At 36.3% G+C, this 17,269-nt stretch overlaps 1 protein-coding gene across 2 annotated transcripts in view; it reads left to right on the plus strand.

Annotated features, from left to right (window-relative positions):
- The window catches only part of AUH (AU RNA binding methylglutaconyl-CoA hydratase), a 165,184-nt gene that overhangs the window by 16,001 nt on the left and 131,914 nt on the right, over positions 1 to 17,269 (plus strand). The window contains exons 2-3 of one of the 2 annotated variants that reach the window (XM_082620280.1): positions 3,820 to 3,887; positions 4,003 to 4,090. The exons of the other annotated variant lie outside the window; for it this stretch is intronic. Of the exons in view, the coding sequence (XP_082476406.1) occupies positions 3,820 to 3,887; positions 4,003 to 4,090 (156 nt within the window). The remainder of the gene's footprint in view (positions 1 to 3,819; positions 3,888 to 4,002; positions 4,091 to 17,269) is intronic. 2 annotated transcript variants of the gene reach the window in all.

A 17,269-nucleotide genomic window follows, 5' to 3' on the forward strand; every position in this document is an offset into this window, starting at 1 on the left:
AAATATGTGGGCAAGGAAGTGTCCTTGTGCAGGTAATACACATAATTGGAGCTCTATTAAGATGTGCTACTGTGAATAAATAGGTACTGGTGATTTGGCTGGACAGTATCTGTATTTTTGAGAGTTACCTGTTAAAATTTAAGAATACACATTCTGTTGGACCTAGAAATTCCCCTTCTTGATACCTGAGAGATATTTATTGTACAGAAAAGAAGTCTTCAAGAATGTTGACTGCAGCATTGCAGTATTTTAGGAAAATGCTCATGAAAAGGAAACTAAATGATGGAAATTCATTTCACAGAATATTATGAATTAAAAGGAATGTCTTGATGTAGAAAGATCTTTAAGGCCAAATTAAATAAATAAAGGAAATATGTATGAACCTATTTACGTAGAACAGCTCCAACAGAAAATACTCTGTGGTCCCATTTATGTAAAATAGCAACAATGAGCAAAACTATGGTCACAACTCTTTCTGTATGTAAATATATTTTGTGGAAGGTTACATATCAGCAGATAGCTATGGCTACCTCTGGGGAGGAGAATGGAATGGGTCCAGGGAAGGAGGACTTTCACTTGGGGTGTATTACTTCAATTTTGTATGAGTAAAATGTATTCACATATAATATATATATATATTTTAAGTCCCAGCTGAGTCACTTTGTTCAACTTTCAGTTTTGTGAGCTCTGTAGAGCAGGGTTGATGCTGTAATATGAACTTGTTGAAGATACACCAAGAATTTTATGATATTTTGTCAAAAGACAGGAAAAGTCTGAAACAGGAATTTAATAACCTTAATAACCTAGCACACTTGTTTTGGCTAGGTTATGTGATGAGGATGCATGATAATTGAGTTATTGAGAAGCTATTAATTGTCAAATAAAGTGGGGCAGTTACAAAACGAAAACAATAGGCCCTGCAGAATAAAGTAAGGTTTTATTCCATTTTGGGGTATCAGTAGCTTACTGATACATTTGGTGGGACTGTTGTTGGGCACAGGATGATTCGTTTTAAATTACAGAGCTGATTTCCAACTGTTTGAGGTAGAAGTGCTCAAAACATCAGGCCTCAAACATGGGACCAAAACCACTGGAATTAACTATGGTAGAAGCATTTTGATGGCACTTTACAATTTAGTAATAATGTCAACAGTATCCTATCTAGCATCTATTCATTATGGTAACACTTTAATTATTGCATCAAAATGTTTGTAGAAGGGACAATAATAATTAAATGCTGATGTTGAAAGCTTTACATATGTCTTACCATATGATCCTCACAACTGTCCCACAGAGTTTGGAACTATTAGTATCTTCACTTAACAGGGTAAGAAACTGAGGGTCAGAGAGGTTAAGTAACTGTCCAGTGTCACATAGCTAGTGGCAGACTGGGATTTCAGTACCAGCAGTCTGACCTCAGAGCCTGCATTCTTAGCCGGTCCCCTTAGAGTTGATAACCAGCTTGGGTGTCTCAAAGGCACTTCAGATTCACTTTAATTCAAAACTGAACTCATGAACCTTATCCCCCGGCACCCTCACCTCCGTGTTTTTTATGGTTCTCTGTCTCATTGAATGTCATCTTCTTTTCATCCAATTGCTGAAGCCTAAACTTTATTAGACACTCCTAATACCTCCTTGCAATGCATTCAGTCCTCAATCCAGTCAGTCATTAACTCGTTTTACATTTACCTCTTGAATACCTCTTGAGTCCTTTCACTTCCTTCTACTTCTGACTCAACTAACCTCAGCCAAACCTATTATCTGTTGACTGGACTGCAGCTTGTGCCTGGAAGTGTCTAGCCCTGTACACTTCGGCATGGTCTCCAAATATAGAAACGAATCCTCCCCACTGGCTGTATATGTGTGTTTACAATACTTAAACCTCTCTCAACGGTTACTCCTTATTTTTTAATGGGGCCTGTAATGACAATATCTGGCTGGTGCTGACCTCTCCTCTCATTGGGTACTCTCCTCCTCCTTCTGGCGTGACTATTTTGTGATTTCTCCTATGTTGTTCCTGCCTGTAATCCAGCACCCCCCCTCTCCCCCAATACTCATCTTCCCAATCTCAACTCAGATAGCACTGTCTTGGGTAAGCTTTCCCTGTCTATCCCTGTTTGCCCCCAGACCATATCAGTTCTGGTTACAACTTACTGTAGCACCGTTCAGAGCATGCAAAGCATTTTGAATTGTATATTTCTATGATTTTTTTTTATTGATGTTTGTCTTTCCTTTTTAGACTAGTTCCTTGAGGGCTGAGCGCCATAATGTGTACTCAGTACATTTGAATGAATTAATATCTAGTCTTAACCACTTGGTTCTCTTCTGAGGAAACTAAAGCATGAACAGTGTAGCACAGTCTCATTTTTCCTTCAAGTGTGGAGTTAGATTGCTATTTATTAGCTGAAGGTAGTTATTTAACCTCCTCAACTCCCAATTATTTTATCTGTTCCACAAGGATAAAAACAGTACCTACCTCTTAGGTTGCTTTGGGGATTATGTAAGTCAATAAATGTAAAGCGCTGGGAACAGTGTTCAGCACATAATAAAGGACTCAATTAGTGGTAGCTGTTGTCGTTAGTATTGGGACCTACCCAAGGTCATTCAGCTGTTTAATGCAGAGCTTGCCCTAGCAACCAGTTCTCCTTCATGATTTTCTCCTTACTGAGATCATTGGGAATTCTTGTAAATTTATTCTGCTGTGAGCCTAAGGTCGTTGAAAAATGGGTTTGAGCAGTTTCTTGCATAGAGAAGGCATGTGCACATTTTGTTGTCTTTGGTTTAACCCAATTACAAATAAGGATTACCCCTTTCCCTCTCCCCCTCAACCCCCCTCCCTCCCCACCTCAACCCCCCCCCGCCCACCTCGCCCAACCTGGTGGAAGGCATTTTTGTTATACAAGGACAATTTGAGTTTCCTTGGGGAGCAAGAAGGTCGGGTACAGGTTTTAGAGGACTTTCAATATCAAATTAAGGTCTTTGAACTCGGGTATTTTGCAAATAAGAAATAAAGGATTTTAAACAGGGGGTGAATTCTATGCATGGAATTGGTTTTAGAAAATTGATCCGACTATAGCAATTGGAATGGGAGGCTGGATTTAGATGATGCTCTCTGATAAGCTTAGGGAAGTTAGGAGGGAGAGCTGGGCTTTGTAGGAGAAAGAATGAACTTCCTATAGATTCAGGTTGAATTGCCTGTTGGAGTTCTAAGTGGAGGTGGCTTCAGGTTACGTACATGGGACAGAGCCAGGAGAGAAGCCTAGGATGAAAATACTGAAAGCTATGTAGTATGACAAAAAGAGTATTAACACCTGGTGTACTAGCAAAAAAGCTGATCCCACAATGCTTGCCTGTGAGAAGGAATTGTTAGCTATTGTGTACTTCTGTGTATATTGAAGATGAAAAACTGTATTTTAAATAGTATTCTGTAACTTAGAATTTTCACCAGTAAGCGTGGCCTTCAACTAATTAGTCTGATTTAATGATGTAAAATTCAGTAAAACGTGGCAGATTACCTTGGTGGTATTGAAGGAGAGAGGAGTTGAAGGGAACATGCTGTTATAAAGTTCTTCTCTAAAAGGCTGTAGAAAAGTGGTGAATATTCGGCATCAGATTGATTTTATAAATATATATACCACTTCTTCAAAATTATGCTTGAAAAGGAAGGTAAACATGAAAATTAGGGTAAAGCTCTTGAAGTGAACCTCAAGGTGGTGGTAGATTCCTAAGTCCCAAGTCAACTAGCTGTGTATACGGGAGTCTGTACCCTGAATACGTCACTAACTCAAATGACTTTTTCTTTTTTTTCCCCTTAACTAGGAATTGTGGTGCTTGGAGTAAACAGAGCTTATGCCAAAAATTCATTGAGTACAAATCTTATAAAAATGGTGAGTGTAAAGATTAAACTATTTGCTTCTAATATTAAGATACAGTGTTGAGTTGATATCAATCTGAAAATGATTTTTCCCCCTTTTCCTTCTTACCCTCCCTGTTTCTGTTTAGCTTTCAAAAGCTGTGGATGCTTTAAAATCTGATAAGAAAGTACGGACCATAATAGTCAGAAGTGAAGTCCCAGGGATATTCTGTGCTGGTATGTAAATAGATTAAAATTTTAAAATGAGTCTAATTTTTCCTTAGTAGTAGCCTGTTTTCCATTATAAAGTGTTCTGTGGTTTGAATTCCATTACCAACAATTCCTTTTTGTTTTTTTTACTGTTTTACAAGAAAAAAAATGCTTTGTCAGTATTAGAAAGAAACCTTTGCTGCGTGTGGAAAAGTTGTTTTGGAAGTTGAAAAATAATTTGAGCTATTAAAATATATGTTTGTAGTACATGAATAATATTTATGAAAGATGAGCTGTGCAGGAAAAATCACGTCTCCTACTCACAAGTGTGCTCTGTATTAAAAAATGCTTTAATTGACTGGCAGTAGCTACCCCAGTATGGAATGTTAAATATAGACATATGCTTTTGTGTTTGTAGCAGTGCCCACTCAAGTATGTGTCCACGAATTGTACTTCTAAATTGGTATCTACAGCAGCGAAATGTTTTTTTTGCTTGTACTGTGTTACCAAAAGCCAAAGATTAAGTTGTCTTGCATTTTCCATATTTGTAAATATTTCTAAGTCATGAGAATGAATGAATCTGTTTCAGTTAGTCAAAAATATAGATGATTAAATGATAAAAGATAAAAAATGCTGACAATATACCCCATCATTACAATTTACTAATAAGTAAATGAAGGCAGACGTTGACTGAGGCGTAAAAAATTTTTTTTTCAGTAAAAATATAAATGGGATAATCCATTTGAGATAATCAGACATTTGAGGGAACAACATACAGTATTTTATTCATTCAACAAGTATTTTTTGAGCTTTTAGAGTATACCCAGAGCAATGCTGGGACTTGGAGGAGCATTTCTAGACAGAATGTTTTTAGAGGTGTCTTAGTTGAGGCTGATGTTCTTCAGTTTCATTGTTAAAGGTCCTCAGATTTTCCAAGCTTCCAACTCCATAGCTTCCACCTTAAAATATTGAAAAATTTTATGGTATTTAGGAACATTAGGTGTAAATGAGTATATATAATGATATAATGTGCCATAGTAAAAGGATTAGTTTTAACTTCTTTGGCAGTCAAAGAGAGTAGGATTATTATGCTCAGCTGCCTGGGTGATGACAATTTGCAGTACAGTCTTCTGCTTTTACATCTGTCCAACTCGAGTAACACTATCCTCCTTGTAGGATTGTTGGAGGCTTGATGTGACAATGTACATAAAACACAGTGCAGTAGTCAATAAATTATAGCTGTTAATAGTTTTTATAAGGGCTTTACATATATTTAAACATTTTTTCTTAAACAGTATGAAAAACTTACACTGAGAGAATTAGAATTCTTGTATCTGTGACCTTAGGATCAGGTGACTGGGTGACTGAGTCTAACTTCGTGACCGATGGCTCTGAGGTCACTGCACTCAGGTCCTCTGAGGGCTGGTGAGGGGCTTATTGGGAAGACATTGAGCAGTTTGGGGGCTTTTAAGGAAGGCCCAATTATGTGAATGTTTGAGGAGTGATAGTGATAGTGGCAGAATGACGCTTCAGAAAGAAGAGTTGATTATAACTAGCATTACTGTCTTTCTGTTGGTAATGGGTTTTGTAATTATAACACTATAATGACTGGTAGAATTCTTTTTGTTTTACCTATTCCTTTGCTGCCCATTGGTTTTGTGTCTCCACATTACCCATGTCCTTTGGAAAAGGCTTTAATGCTTTAGCACAGTTTACAACTATCTTTTATAGGTTGCCTTTTTGGGGACATACTAGGTAATATAGCAGATGCTTTATCAGATTAACAAGTTAGCCTTGAATACTTTTTTCCAAGGGCTTATCAGATCTATTTTCTTTGTTGTGTGCTTTTGCATGATCAGGATAATTTTTTCCTATGTTTTAACATACGATTTTTTACCGTATTTTGTCCAAAATAAAAGTGTGAATTATAGAAAAATTGGGACAAATCATTTTAGTAACTTAGAGTATATAAATAAAACCATTCTTTCAAATTTCTCTGAAAGGTTTTCTTACATATATTTGAAACAGGCAGTTTAGTATGTCTGTCTTTATTAATATGTACACATTAAGTGTATTGTATGTTTAGATACACAGAATCTCTTTACATACTTAAAATGAATATTTAAACTTATTATAGCCTATAAAAATAGTAGTATAAAATTCTAATTTTTTTTTCTTTTGACGTTTCTTTTCTTTTATCAACATAGATGTCAGTTTCTTTTTTTATACAGCAGGTTCTTATTAGTCATCAATTTTATACACATCAGTATATACATGTCAATCCCAATCATCCAATTCATCACCCCCTGCCGCCCCCGCTGCTTTCCCCCCTTGGTGTCCGTATGTTTGTTCTCTACATCTGTGTCTCAGTTTCTGACCTGCAAACTGGTTCATCTGTACCATTTTTCTAGGTTCCACATATATGCGTTAATATACGATATTTGTTTCTCTCTTTCTGACTTACTTCACTCTGTATGAGAGTCTCTAGATCGATCCACATCTCTACAGATGACCCAATTTCGTTCCTTTTTTATGGCTGAGTAATATTCCATTGTATATATGTACCACATCTTCTTTATCCATTCGTCTGTTGATGGGCATTTAGGTTGCTTCCATGACCTGGCTATTGTAAATAGTGCTGCAATGAACATTGGGGTGCATGTGTCTTTTTGAACTGTGATTTTCTCTGGGTATATGCCCAATAGTGGGATTGCTGGGTTATGAATACCAGTGATTTTTAATCTTTTGGGGTATGAGGTCTCCTTTTTAAGTTCTTAAAATTTCATGCACTTACACATTGTAGTGGTCCTATGTTGATTGAGAAGATGTGTAATGTCAAAATGCCACTCTGGTTACAGTAATGTATTTAAATGAATTTTCTTTTACTGACCACAGTGATAATCTAGATACAGAAAAATTTGTATCATAGTTATTATGGCTGTAGATGAAGTTTTACTATACATAGGTGCTTTCAGATACCATGCCATACCCTAGGCATGACTCCAGGTTGGGAATCGATGTTACGTTTTCTTTCTCGTGGGTTTGAACATTGCTTCTGGGTTTATAGCTTACCTATACTTCTCTTAGAATGCTGAGAAATATCATTTTGATAGTCAAAGCTCATTGTGAAGCACTGGCTACATAGATTATATTAGAGATTGGCCTGAATATGTGCTGTCTCCCCTGCATGCTCTAGAAATTATTTTTTTATTCATTTAAAAATTTTATCTTGTTTTTTACATACACACAAACACATACACACACAAAGAAAAACTGAAATAATTTTGCTATTTCAAAATACTTTGGAGTCAAAATTTTAATATATTACCTATAATGAAATTATGAAAAAGACCTTTTGACTAGGCTATTGCATTGTAAATAAACATTTAATCCTCGTCATCTGTTTATTTTTGTTCTTTCAGTGTTCTAACACTAAGTAGCAAAGTAGATATGTATTGTTTTTATCATGAAAATTTTATGAGGAATTTCTGAGATGGAGGATTTTTTCTCTTGAAATTCCTGAAATAGAGTATAAACAATTCTTGGTAATTGATTCCTGTGTGTAGAACTCTAAATTGAGTCACTGAATTATACTAGTGTGGGTTTTTTTAAAAAGTAAAGGTACTTTTGCTTCTGCTTTTGAGTTCTAGTAAATTATGTTCTGACTAAAAACTTCTCACTAAAATTGTCAATGTGCTTTGTTGAATGTTGTATTGTTCAAATGGATGTAGATGTCATGACATGGTTAGATATATGGAGGCCTCTGAGTAACAAAGTTATCTAGTCAGTATCGTTTCAGAATCTTAGGTTAAGTTACACTTGTGTATTTGAATGTTAGTCCCTTAGAGAGTTTGCTAAGTAAACTGAAAGGATAGATAATCCACAAATTTGTATTAGTTTAGCATAGGGTTCTTTTCTTGGAAATTTAAAAAAAACTGTGTTACAGAGGTATGAATTACTTGCAGTAAAATGTACCAGTTTTAGTACATATGTAATTGATTAGTTTTGACATGTTTAAACCATGATGACAGTTGTGATATAGAACATGTTTATCCCTTAAAAAGCTTTCTTTTTTCTTTTTTAATTGAAGTATAATTGACCTATAATACTATGTTAGGTCCAGGTGCACAACATAGTGATTCATTCTATCTATATACAAAATGATCACTATGATAAGTCTAGTTATCATCTGTCACCATACAGTTATTAAATATTATTGACTGTATTCTCCATGGTATACATTTCATCCCTGTGACTCATTTATTTTGTAACTGGAAGTTTATACCTCTTAATCTCCCTCACCTATTTCATTCATCTCCCTACCCTCGGCCCCTTTGGCAACCACTTGTTTGTTCTCTATCTATGACTCTGTTTTTGTTTGGTTATGTTTATTTGTTTTATAGATTCTACATATAAGTGAAATCATGCAGCATTTGTCTTTCTTTATCTAACTTATTTCACTTAGCATAATGCCCTCTAGGTCTAGCCATGTTCTTGCAAATGGCAGGATTTCATTCTTTTTCATGGCTGAGTAATACTCTGCTGAACATATAGGTATATGTATCACATTTTCTTTATCCATTCATTTATCAGTGGACACTTAGGTTGCTTCCATATCTTGGCTGCTGTAAATAATACTGCAATGAACATATGGGTGCATATATCTTTTTGAATTAGTATTTTTGATTTCTTTGGAGGGATACCAAGGAGTGAAATTGCTGGATGGTATGATAGTTCTGTTTTTAGTTTTTTGAGGAACGTCCGTACTGTTTTTCATAGTGGTTGCATGAATTTATATTCTCACCAACAGTGCACAAGGGTTCCCTTTTCTCCACATTCTCACCAACACTTGTTATTTGTTTTCTTGTTTTTTTTTAAAATAATAGCCATTCTGACAGGTGTGAGGTAATATCTCACTGTGGTTTTGATTTATGTTTCCTTAATCATTAATGATTTCATGCATCTGTTGGCCATCTGTATATCTTTTTGGAAAAATGTCTATTCAGGTTATCTGCCCATTTTTTAATCAGGGTGTTTGTGTTCTTGATGCTGAGTTGTATGAATTCTTTGTATATTTTGGATATTAACCCATTATCAGATATATCCTTTGCAAATATATTTTCCCATTCAGTAGGTGCTCTTTTCGTTTTGTTGATTGTTTCCTTCACTGTGCAAAAGCTTTTTAGTTTGATGTAGTATCATTTGTTTATATTTGCTTTTGTTTCCTTTACCTGAGGAGACATATCCAAAAAAATATTGCTAAGACCAATGTCAAAGAGCATACCACCTATGTTTTCTTCTAGTTTTATGGTTTCAGGTCTTATATTTAAGTCTTTAATTCACTTTGTGTTTATTTTTATATGTGGTGTGAGAATGTAGTCCAGTTTGATACTTTTGCATTAGCAAAGTTATCCAGTTTTCCTAACACTATTTATTCCTACATCTTGTGTTCTTTCCTCCTTTGTTGTAGATTAATTGCTAATAAAAGTGTGGGTTCATTTCTGGGCTCTCTCTTCTGTTCCATTAACCTGTGTATGTGTTTTTGTGCAGGTACCATATTGTTTTGATTACTGTAGCTTTGTAATATAGTTTGAAATCAGAGCATATGATACCTCTAGCTCTGTTCTTCTTTCTCAAGGTTGTTTTGGCTATTTGGGGTCTTTTGTGTTTCCATACAAATTTTAGAATTACTTGTTCTAGTTCAAATGCCATGGGGATTTTGATAGGGATTGCACTGTATCTGTAGATTGCCTGCGGTAGTATGGTCATTTTAACAATATTCTTCAAATCCATTAGCACAGTATATCTTTCCATTTGTTGGTGTTGTCTTCAACTTCTTACAGTTTTCCGAGTATAGGTCTTTTACCTCCTTGTTTAGATTTATTCCTATATATTTTTGATGCAGTTGTACATGGGATTGTTTTCTTAACTTCTCTTTCTGATAGTTTGTTGTTAGTTTATAGAAAGGTAACAGATTTCAGTATATTCATTTTGTACCCTGCAACTTTATTGAATTCACTGATGAGTTCTAATAGTTTTTTGGTGGTGTCTTTAGGACTTTCTATATATAGTATCATGTCATCTGCAAACAGTGACAGTAAATTTCTTTACATCTATTCTCCTCAGTTCACTGAACAGCTTTACGATCTATCTTGAACTCTTTATCAGATAGTTTGCTCATCTCCACTTTTCTTAATTCTTCTGGCATTTTAATTTGTTTCTTTGAAACGTATTCCTTTGTTGCCTCATTTTTCTCAGTTCTCTATTTTTATTTCTGTGTATTAGGTAGGTTGGTTACATTTCCTGATCTTGGATAAGTAGCCTTATGTAGGCAATGTCCTATGGGGTCCAGCAGCACACTCCCCTCTGGTCACCAGAGCTGTATGTTCTAGGGATGCTCCCTATGTGGCAGGGCTAACTCCTGTGCTGGTAGGTGGTGCTGGCCTCTGGCCTGGTTGGCTGCCAGGCTCTGCCTCATGGGTGGGGTTGGGTTCTGGGGCAGCTGGTTTCAGGGCCAGGTTGTCCTGGGGCTCGTACCAGCCTGCTGGTAGGTGGTGCTGTAAAAAATCTTTCTTATGCCCATTTGTAGTCAGTCTTTTCCCCTATTCTGACCCCCTTAAAACACTGATCTCATTGCTCTTACCATAGTTTTTCCTCTTCTAGAATGTCCCACATATGGAATCATTCTGTAGGTGGCCTTTTGTATCTGGCTTCCTTCACTTAGCATAATGCTTTGAGATTTACCCATGATATATATTTCAGTAGTTTCACTTTATTGCTGAGTATGATTTTTATTATATTGCTGAGTATTCATTTTATATGCTGAGTAGTCCATTGCATAGATATACCACAATTTGTTTACCTGTTTAGCAGTTAATGGTCATCTGTATTTTTCCAATATTTTGGCTTTTATAAATACCGCTTCCATGAACAGTGACATATAAGTCATTTTGTGAACATGTTTTCATTTCTCTTGGATAAATACTTAAGAGTGGAATTATTGGGTTTTATAATAACTGTACCTTTTGTTTTGTAAGAAACTCCTACTGTTTTCTAGCCATTTTGCATTCCTGCCAGCAATGTATGAGCCTCCCAGGTGTTCCACATCCTTGTCAACACTTGATATTGTCAGTTTTTAATTTTAAACAACCTAATGGGTATGTAGTTATATTCAATATATAATTGTGGTTTTAGATATCATTTCTCTAATGAGTAATGATTTTGAGCATCTTTTCTGGTGCTTTTTTGTCACCTGTATATCTTTTTTGGAGAGTGTTTATTCAGATCTTTTGCCCATGTTTTAATAGAAATAAAAGTTGAATTGGTTATAGAGTTTCTAATATATTCTTAATACAAGACCTTTTGCAGATACATGTTTTTTAAGTATTTTTTTTTTTACTCTTTGGCTTGTCTTTTTCTTAACAGTTTGTTTTGAAGAACAAAAGTTTTTCAGTTGAAGTCCAATTTACTCAATTTGTTTTCTTTTATGGTTTGTTTCTCTTTTGTGACCTAAGAAATCTTGTCCTACTCCAAAGTCACAAAGACTTTCTCACACTATGTTTTCTTTCAGAACGTTTTTAGTATTTACATTTTATATTTAAATCTATGATGCATTCTTAGTTAATTTTTGTTGCAAGGTGTGGATTTAGGTAATGCGGTATAATAAAATAATATGTATTTGATTTTTGCCTTGGGTGTCTGGCACAGAGCTCCTAAAATCCTGGGAATTTCTCTGGCATAATAGGAGTATCTTTTTCAAGTGAATGAGATGGTTCAAAGCAGGAGTCTTAGATAACTTTAAGATGGGGCTGGTTGACAGAAAAATCAATCATGGGATTAGAGGGTTAGAACTTTCAGCCCCAGTCCTCCAACTTCGAGAAAGTAGAGGGGCCAAAGATTGAGTTCAGTCACCACTGTCCAATGATTTAATCAATTGTGCCTATAGAGTGAAAACTCCATAGAAACCTATAAACAATGGGGTTTGGGGGAATTACCAAGTTGGTGAACGCATGGAAGTGTTGGGAGGGTGAAACCTTTGTGTCCCTCCTCCCCCGTACCTTGCGCCATATATCTCTTCCATTTGGCTGTTCCTGAGTTGTATTTTAATAATAAACTGGTAAATGTAAGTAAAGTGATTTCTTAAATTTTGTGAGTTATTCTAATGAATTATTGAATCTGATGAGGGGTTTGTGGGGAACTCTTGAATTTATAGCTGGTTGGTCAGAAGTATGGGTGATCTCTGGGACTTATAACTGGCATCTAAAGTGAAAGAAGTCTTATGGGACTGAGCCTTTAACCTGTAGGGTCTATGCTAATTTAGGGCGTTAGCATCGAAATTGAATTGAATTGTTGGACATCCAGTTGGTGTCAGAGAATTAGTGAATTGGTGTAGGGGACTCCTCCCCCCCGCCCCCCCAGCATTTAGTGTCAGGAATAGGATTTGCTAGACTGACTCATAGACCTCAGGGAAGTGCTTTATTTACTATTACTGGTTTATTATAAAGGCTACACCTCAGGAACAGCCAAAATGGTAGAATGCATAGGGCAAGATTGGGCTGGAGGGGGTTAAGGAGCTTCCATGCCCTCTTGGACATGACACCCTCCCAAACATGTGTTCAACAGTCTGGAAGCTTCTTGAACCCAATTGTTAATGGGTTTTATGTAGGTTTCATTACATAGCCACAGTTGATTAAATCATTGGCCATAAGTGATTGAACTCAATCTCTGGTTCCTCTACCCTCCCCAGAGACTGAGGGGTAGGGATAAAAGTTCCAACCTCTAATCATGGCTTGGTCCTTCTGGTGACCAGCCTCCATTCTAAAACTATTAAGGGGCCCTCTAGCAGTTATCTCATTAACATAAGCTCAGGTATGGTTGAGAGGGGCTCAGTATGAATAAAAATAGAAAATAGTTCTATAACTCAGGAAATTCCAAGGGTTTTAAGAGCTCTGTGCCAGGATCCCATGACAAAGACCAAATATATTTTTATTATATATTATAAAGTATATCCAATTCTTTCAGCACCATTTATTGAAGACTAACTTTTCATCCATTGAATTATCTTAGGACCTTTCTAAAAAAATCAGTTGACCATATATGTTTGAATTATACCCAGGCTCTCTATGCTCTTCACTGTCTCAATTACTGTGTACAGTCTTGAACATGCTTGGCTAAATTTATTCCTAAATATTGCATATTTTTGATGATACTGTAAAGTGACATTTCTTAATTTAGACTCCTGATTTTTATTGCTAGGCTGTGGAAATACAGTTGTTTTTTATATGTTGACTGTATCCTGCAACCATCTTAAACTCACTTTTTAGTTCTAGGAATTTTTTTTGTAGATTCCTTGGGATTTTCTATGTAGATATTCAAGTCATCTGCAAATAAAAAGACAGTTTTACTTCTTCCTTTCCATTATGTTGGCCTTTTTTTTTTATTCTTATTACATCAGTTAGGACCTTTATTACAGTGTTTAATAAAAGTGGTGAGAATGTTAGGGGGAAGGCATTTAGTCTTTCACCACTAAGTATAATTTAGCTGTAGTTTTTTCACTTACGTACTTTACTAGGGTGAAAAAGTTTCTATTCCCAATTTTGTGAGGGTTTTTTGTTTGTTTTCTAAATCATGAATGGGTGTTGAATTTTATCAAATCTTTTTTTGTTTTGCTTTTATTAAGATGATCATATAGTTTTTCAGTCTTTTAATATGGTGAATTGATTGATCTTCAAATGTGAAACAACCTTGTATTCCTGGAATGCACCCTTCTTGATCATGATATATTATTGCTTTTATATATTGCCAGATTTGGTTTGCCAAAATTTTGTTGAGGAATTTTGCAACTTTGCTCATAAGGGAAATTTGTTTGTAGCTTTCTTTTCTTGCAATGTTTGTGTCTGTTTTTGGTGTCAAGGTATTGCTGGTCTCATAAAATGAATTGGAAAATGTTGCAATTTTGTTTCTTCTATTTTGCTGGAAGAACTTGTGTAGAATTGATATTATTTCTTTGGTAAAAAGCACCAACAAAACCGTCTGGTCTAGGAGTTTTCTTTGTGGGAAGATTTTTAACTATGAATTTAATTTCTTTAGTAGATATAGGACTATTCAAGTGATCCATTTCTTTTTTAAGTTTTGATAAATTATGTCTTTTAAGGAAATCATCTGTTTTATCCAAGTTTCCAAATTTATTGGCATGAAGTTGTTCATAATATTCACTTATTATCCTTTTAATGTCTGTTGAATCTAAATATAGTGATGGTTCCTTTTTCATTTTTGATATTGATAATTCATGTCTTTTTTCTTAAAAGTTCTGTCAGAACATTTATTATTTTTCTTGATCCTTTCAAAGAACTGGCTTTGGTTTCATTGATTTTTTTTTTCTTTTCTGTTTCCTGTTTCATTAATTTCTTTATTATTTTCTTTCCTCTATTTTCTTTGGGTTAAATTTACTTCTCATTTTATAGCTTTTTTTTTTTTTTTTTTTTTTTTTTTTTTCTTTTTGCGGTATGCGGGCCTCTCACTGTTGTGGCCTCCCCCGTTGCGGAGCACAGGCTCCGGATGCGCAGGCCCAGCGGCCATGGCTCACGGGCCCAGCCGCTCTGCGGCATATGGGATCCTCCCAGACCGGGGCACGAACCCGTATCCCCTGCATCGGCAGGCGGACTCTCAACCACTTGCGCCACCAGGGAGGCCCTCATTTTATAGCTTTTTAAGGTGGAATCTTAGATCATTGATTTTAGTTCTTTCCTAATACAAACTTTTAGTAGTATAATTTTAATTTCTTCATTTCAGCATGCCAGAGATGCCATTAAAAATGACTCAGAGTACTCATGGCCTTTTTGTGGAACTAATAATTATTGGTTGTTGCTAATTCATTTCTGACCTTATTTCCATTTAAAAAAATACTACCGAAATAATCTTTTATGTTCTGTAGATATTATTTTCTTTTTAAGAAACAGGAAGTATATGTTAGTAATAACCTGCTGACTCATCTCTCTGCTTCCATTCTTGCCCCACTATATGTAGTACATTCCCCACAGTGCAGCCCGAGTAATGTAAAAAATAATCACTTCATTCCCCTACTTCAAATAATTCTCAGAAATAAAGTGTGAATCACTTCATTCCCCTACTTCAAATAATTCTCAGAAATAAAGTGTGATGGGCTGAATAGTGACTCCCAAAGACGTCCATGTCCTAATCCCTGAAACCTGTGTATGTGTGATCTTACAATGCAAAAGGGACATCACAGATATGAATAAATATAAGATCTTGAAATGAAGAGGTTATCCTGGATTATATAGTGGGGCCAATATAAAGACAAGGTTCTGTTTAAGAGAGAGGCAGGAGGATTAGAATTTGAGAAGAGAAATGAGGATGGGAAGAAGTTTGCAGGGAAGAGGCCCTGAGCCAAGGAATGTGGACAGCTTCTGGAAGCAGGGAAAGGCAAGGAAACTCATTCTCTGGAGCCTCAGGAATACAACCCTGCCAACCCATTTTAGACTTCTGACCTAGAACTGTAGGATAATTCCACTAAGGTTGTAGTTATTTGCAGGGAAACTGATAGCAAATGTATAAGGTCTTGCTGCTCTGGCTGCCTCACCTTCTCCTGCTCCATCTCTCACCTTTCTTGCCCTTGTCCATCCCACTTGGTCCTGCAGCCCTTGTTCTCTGTGAGACAACGCTCATTCTCCTCTCAGGCTACTCAGTGTTCTCTTTGCTTGGTCTCTGCTCAAATGTCATCTCCTTAGAGAGTTGTTACCTTGCCATTTTAACCAAAACAGGCCTCCTTACTTCTCACCCTCTGTTACATTTTCCTATTTTAGCCTTGTCTTTGTACTTCTTAGTTCCTGAATTTATTTTTTACTTGTTTATTATCAATCTGCTTCTTCTGCAGATAAGCTCATTCCCTGGAATTGGGGCAGGTGCCCATTATCAGAAGAGTGCCTAGTCCATTGACAAATAGTTCATGGGATGAAGAACTGAAAAATTGCGGTTGTTGAGAAAGTAACGTTGGCAAAGATTAAATAAAACAAGCTTATTTTTGGATCCAGTACATATACATGTGGCTTATAGGATGAAGAGACAGCTGGCCTTGGCTGTTCTCCCTTAGCCCCCCTCTCCAGGCCTGCCCAGTTAGGTCATGCAGCCTTTGGTGGGGAGGGGGCATTGGAAGGTACTGAAGGCCACAAGAGGTCCTCAGTGTAGAAGGCCCCTCTTCTACAGGGGAGGGGCCAGGGGAGTATAAAATTAGCCCGTGACTCTGGGTCAGGTTCGGTAGAGCACCAGCAGCTAGAAAGGCAGAGCTGAAAATATTAGAAAGAAAACTGAATTTGTATCAGTCTGCTTCTGGCAATTGATATTTAGCACAGTTTGCTTTCTGAGAGGGTCCCTTGGGAGCCAGAGTTAGTCTAGACTAGGGTTAGGGAAACTTTTTCGTAAAAGGCCAGATATTTTAGGCTTTGTGGACCTCTTACAGTCTTTGTCATACTTTATTTAAAAAAAATCAAAAAAAAATTTTTACAGTGCTTTAGAAAAAAGTAGACTGTTTTTAGCTTGAGAGCTAAGCAACAACTGGGTGCAGAGTGGTCTGCAGGCTGTACTATTCTTACCCCTGGTCCAGACTTGATTCCTTTTTCTCCTCTGCTTGGCTGAGTCCATTTCCTGAGACCTGGCCCCTCACCTGTAGCTGGAGAAGCCAGGCTGAGTTCCGCTGAGCTCCACAGGAAGATGTTAAGCTGCCTGACCTGTGGAAGCTGTGTTGTGTCTCTTAACATACTTTAAGAAAAAGTGCCTTTTTCTCTTGCGCAATTGATGAATGATCCTGCAGACAACTCTGCAAGTCACAGTTGTACAAATATTTTGTTCACTGATATCATCATTTGGAAGAATGCTAGATTTGAAGGCCACTACCAGTTAGGATTATTTTGAGGTTTAGGGTTCCTGGAAACCTCCTGATTAGAATTTCCATTGAATAACTTAGGACTTTGGAGGGCAAAATAAGGTTTGAGAGATGGAGGTAGTCAGTATTTTCATATTCTCTAGAATAAAAATAAAGCCAACATGATTAACACATTAAGTAACAATATAATTTATTCATTTTAGTATCTGTAATAGTATTATAGACTTGTTATCTCTTCCTAACTGTAAACCTCTGGTCATTCTCCTTTTGAATTCTATGAAATACTTCTGTAAATTGGTTTTGTTTTT

Source organism: Mesoplodon mirus (genome assembly GCF_964341445.2).
Source record: "Mesoplodon mirus genome assembly, chromosome: 1".
NCBI classification, from domain to species: domain Eukaryota; kingdom Metazoa; phylum Chordata; class Mammalia; order Artiodactyla; family Ziphiidae; genus Mesoplodon; species Mesoplodon mirus.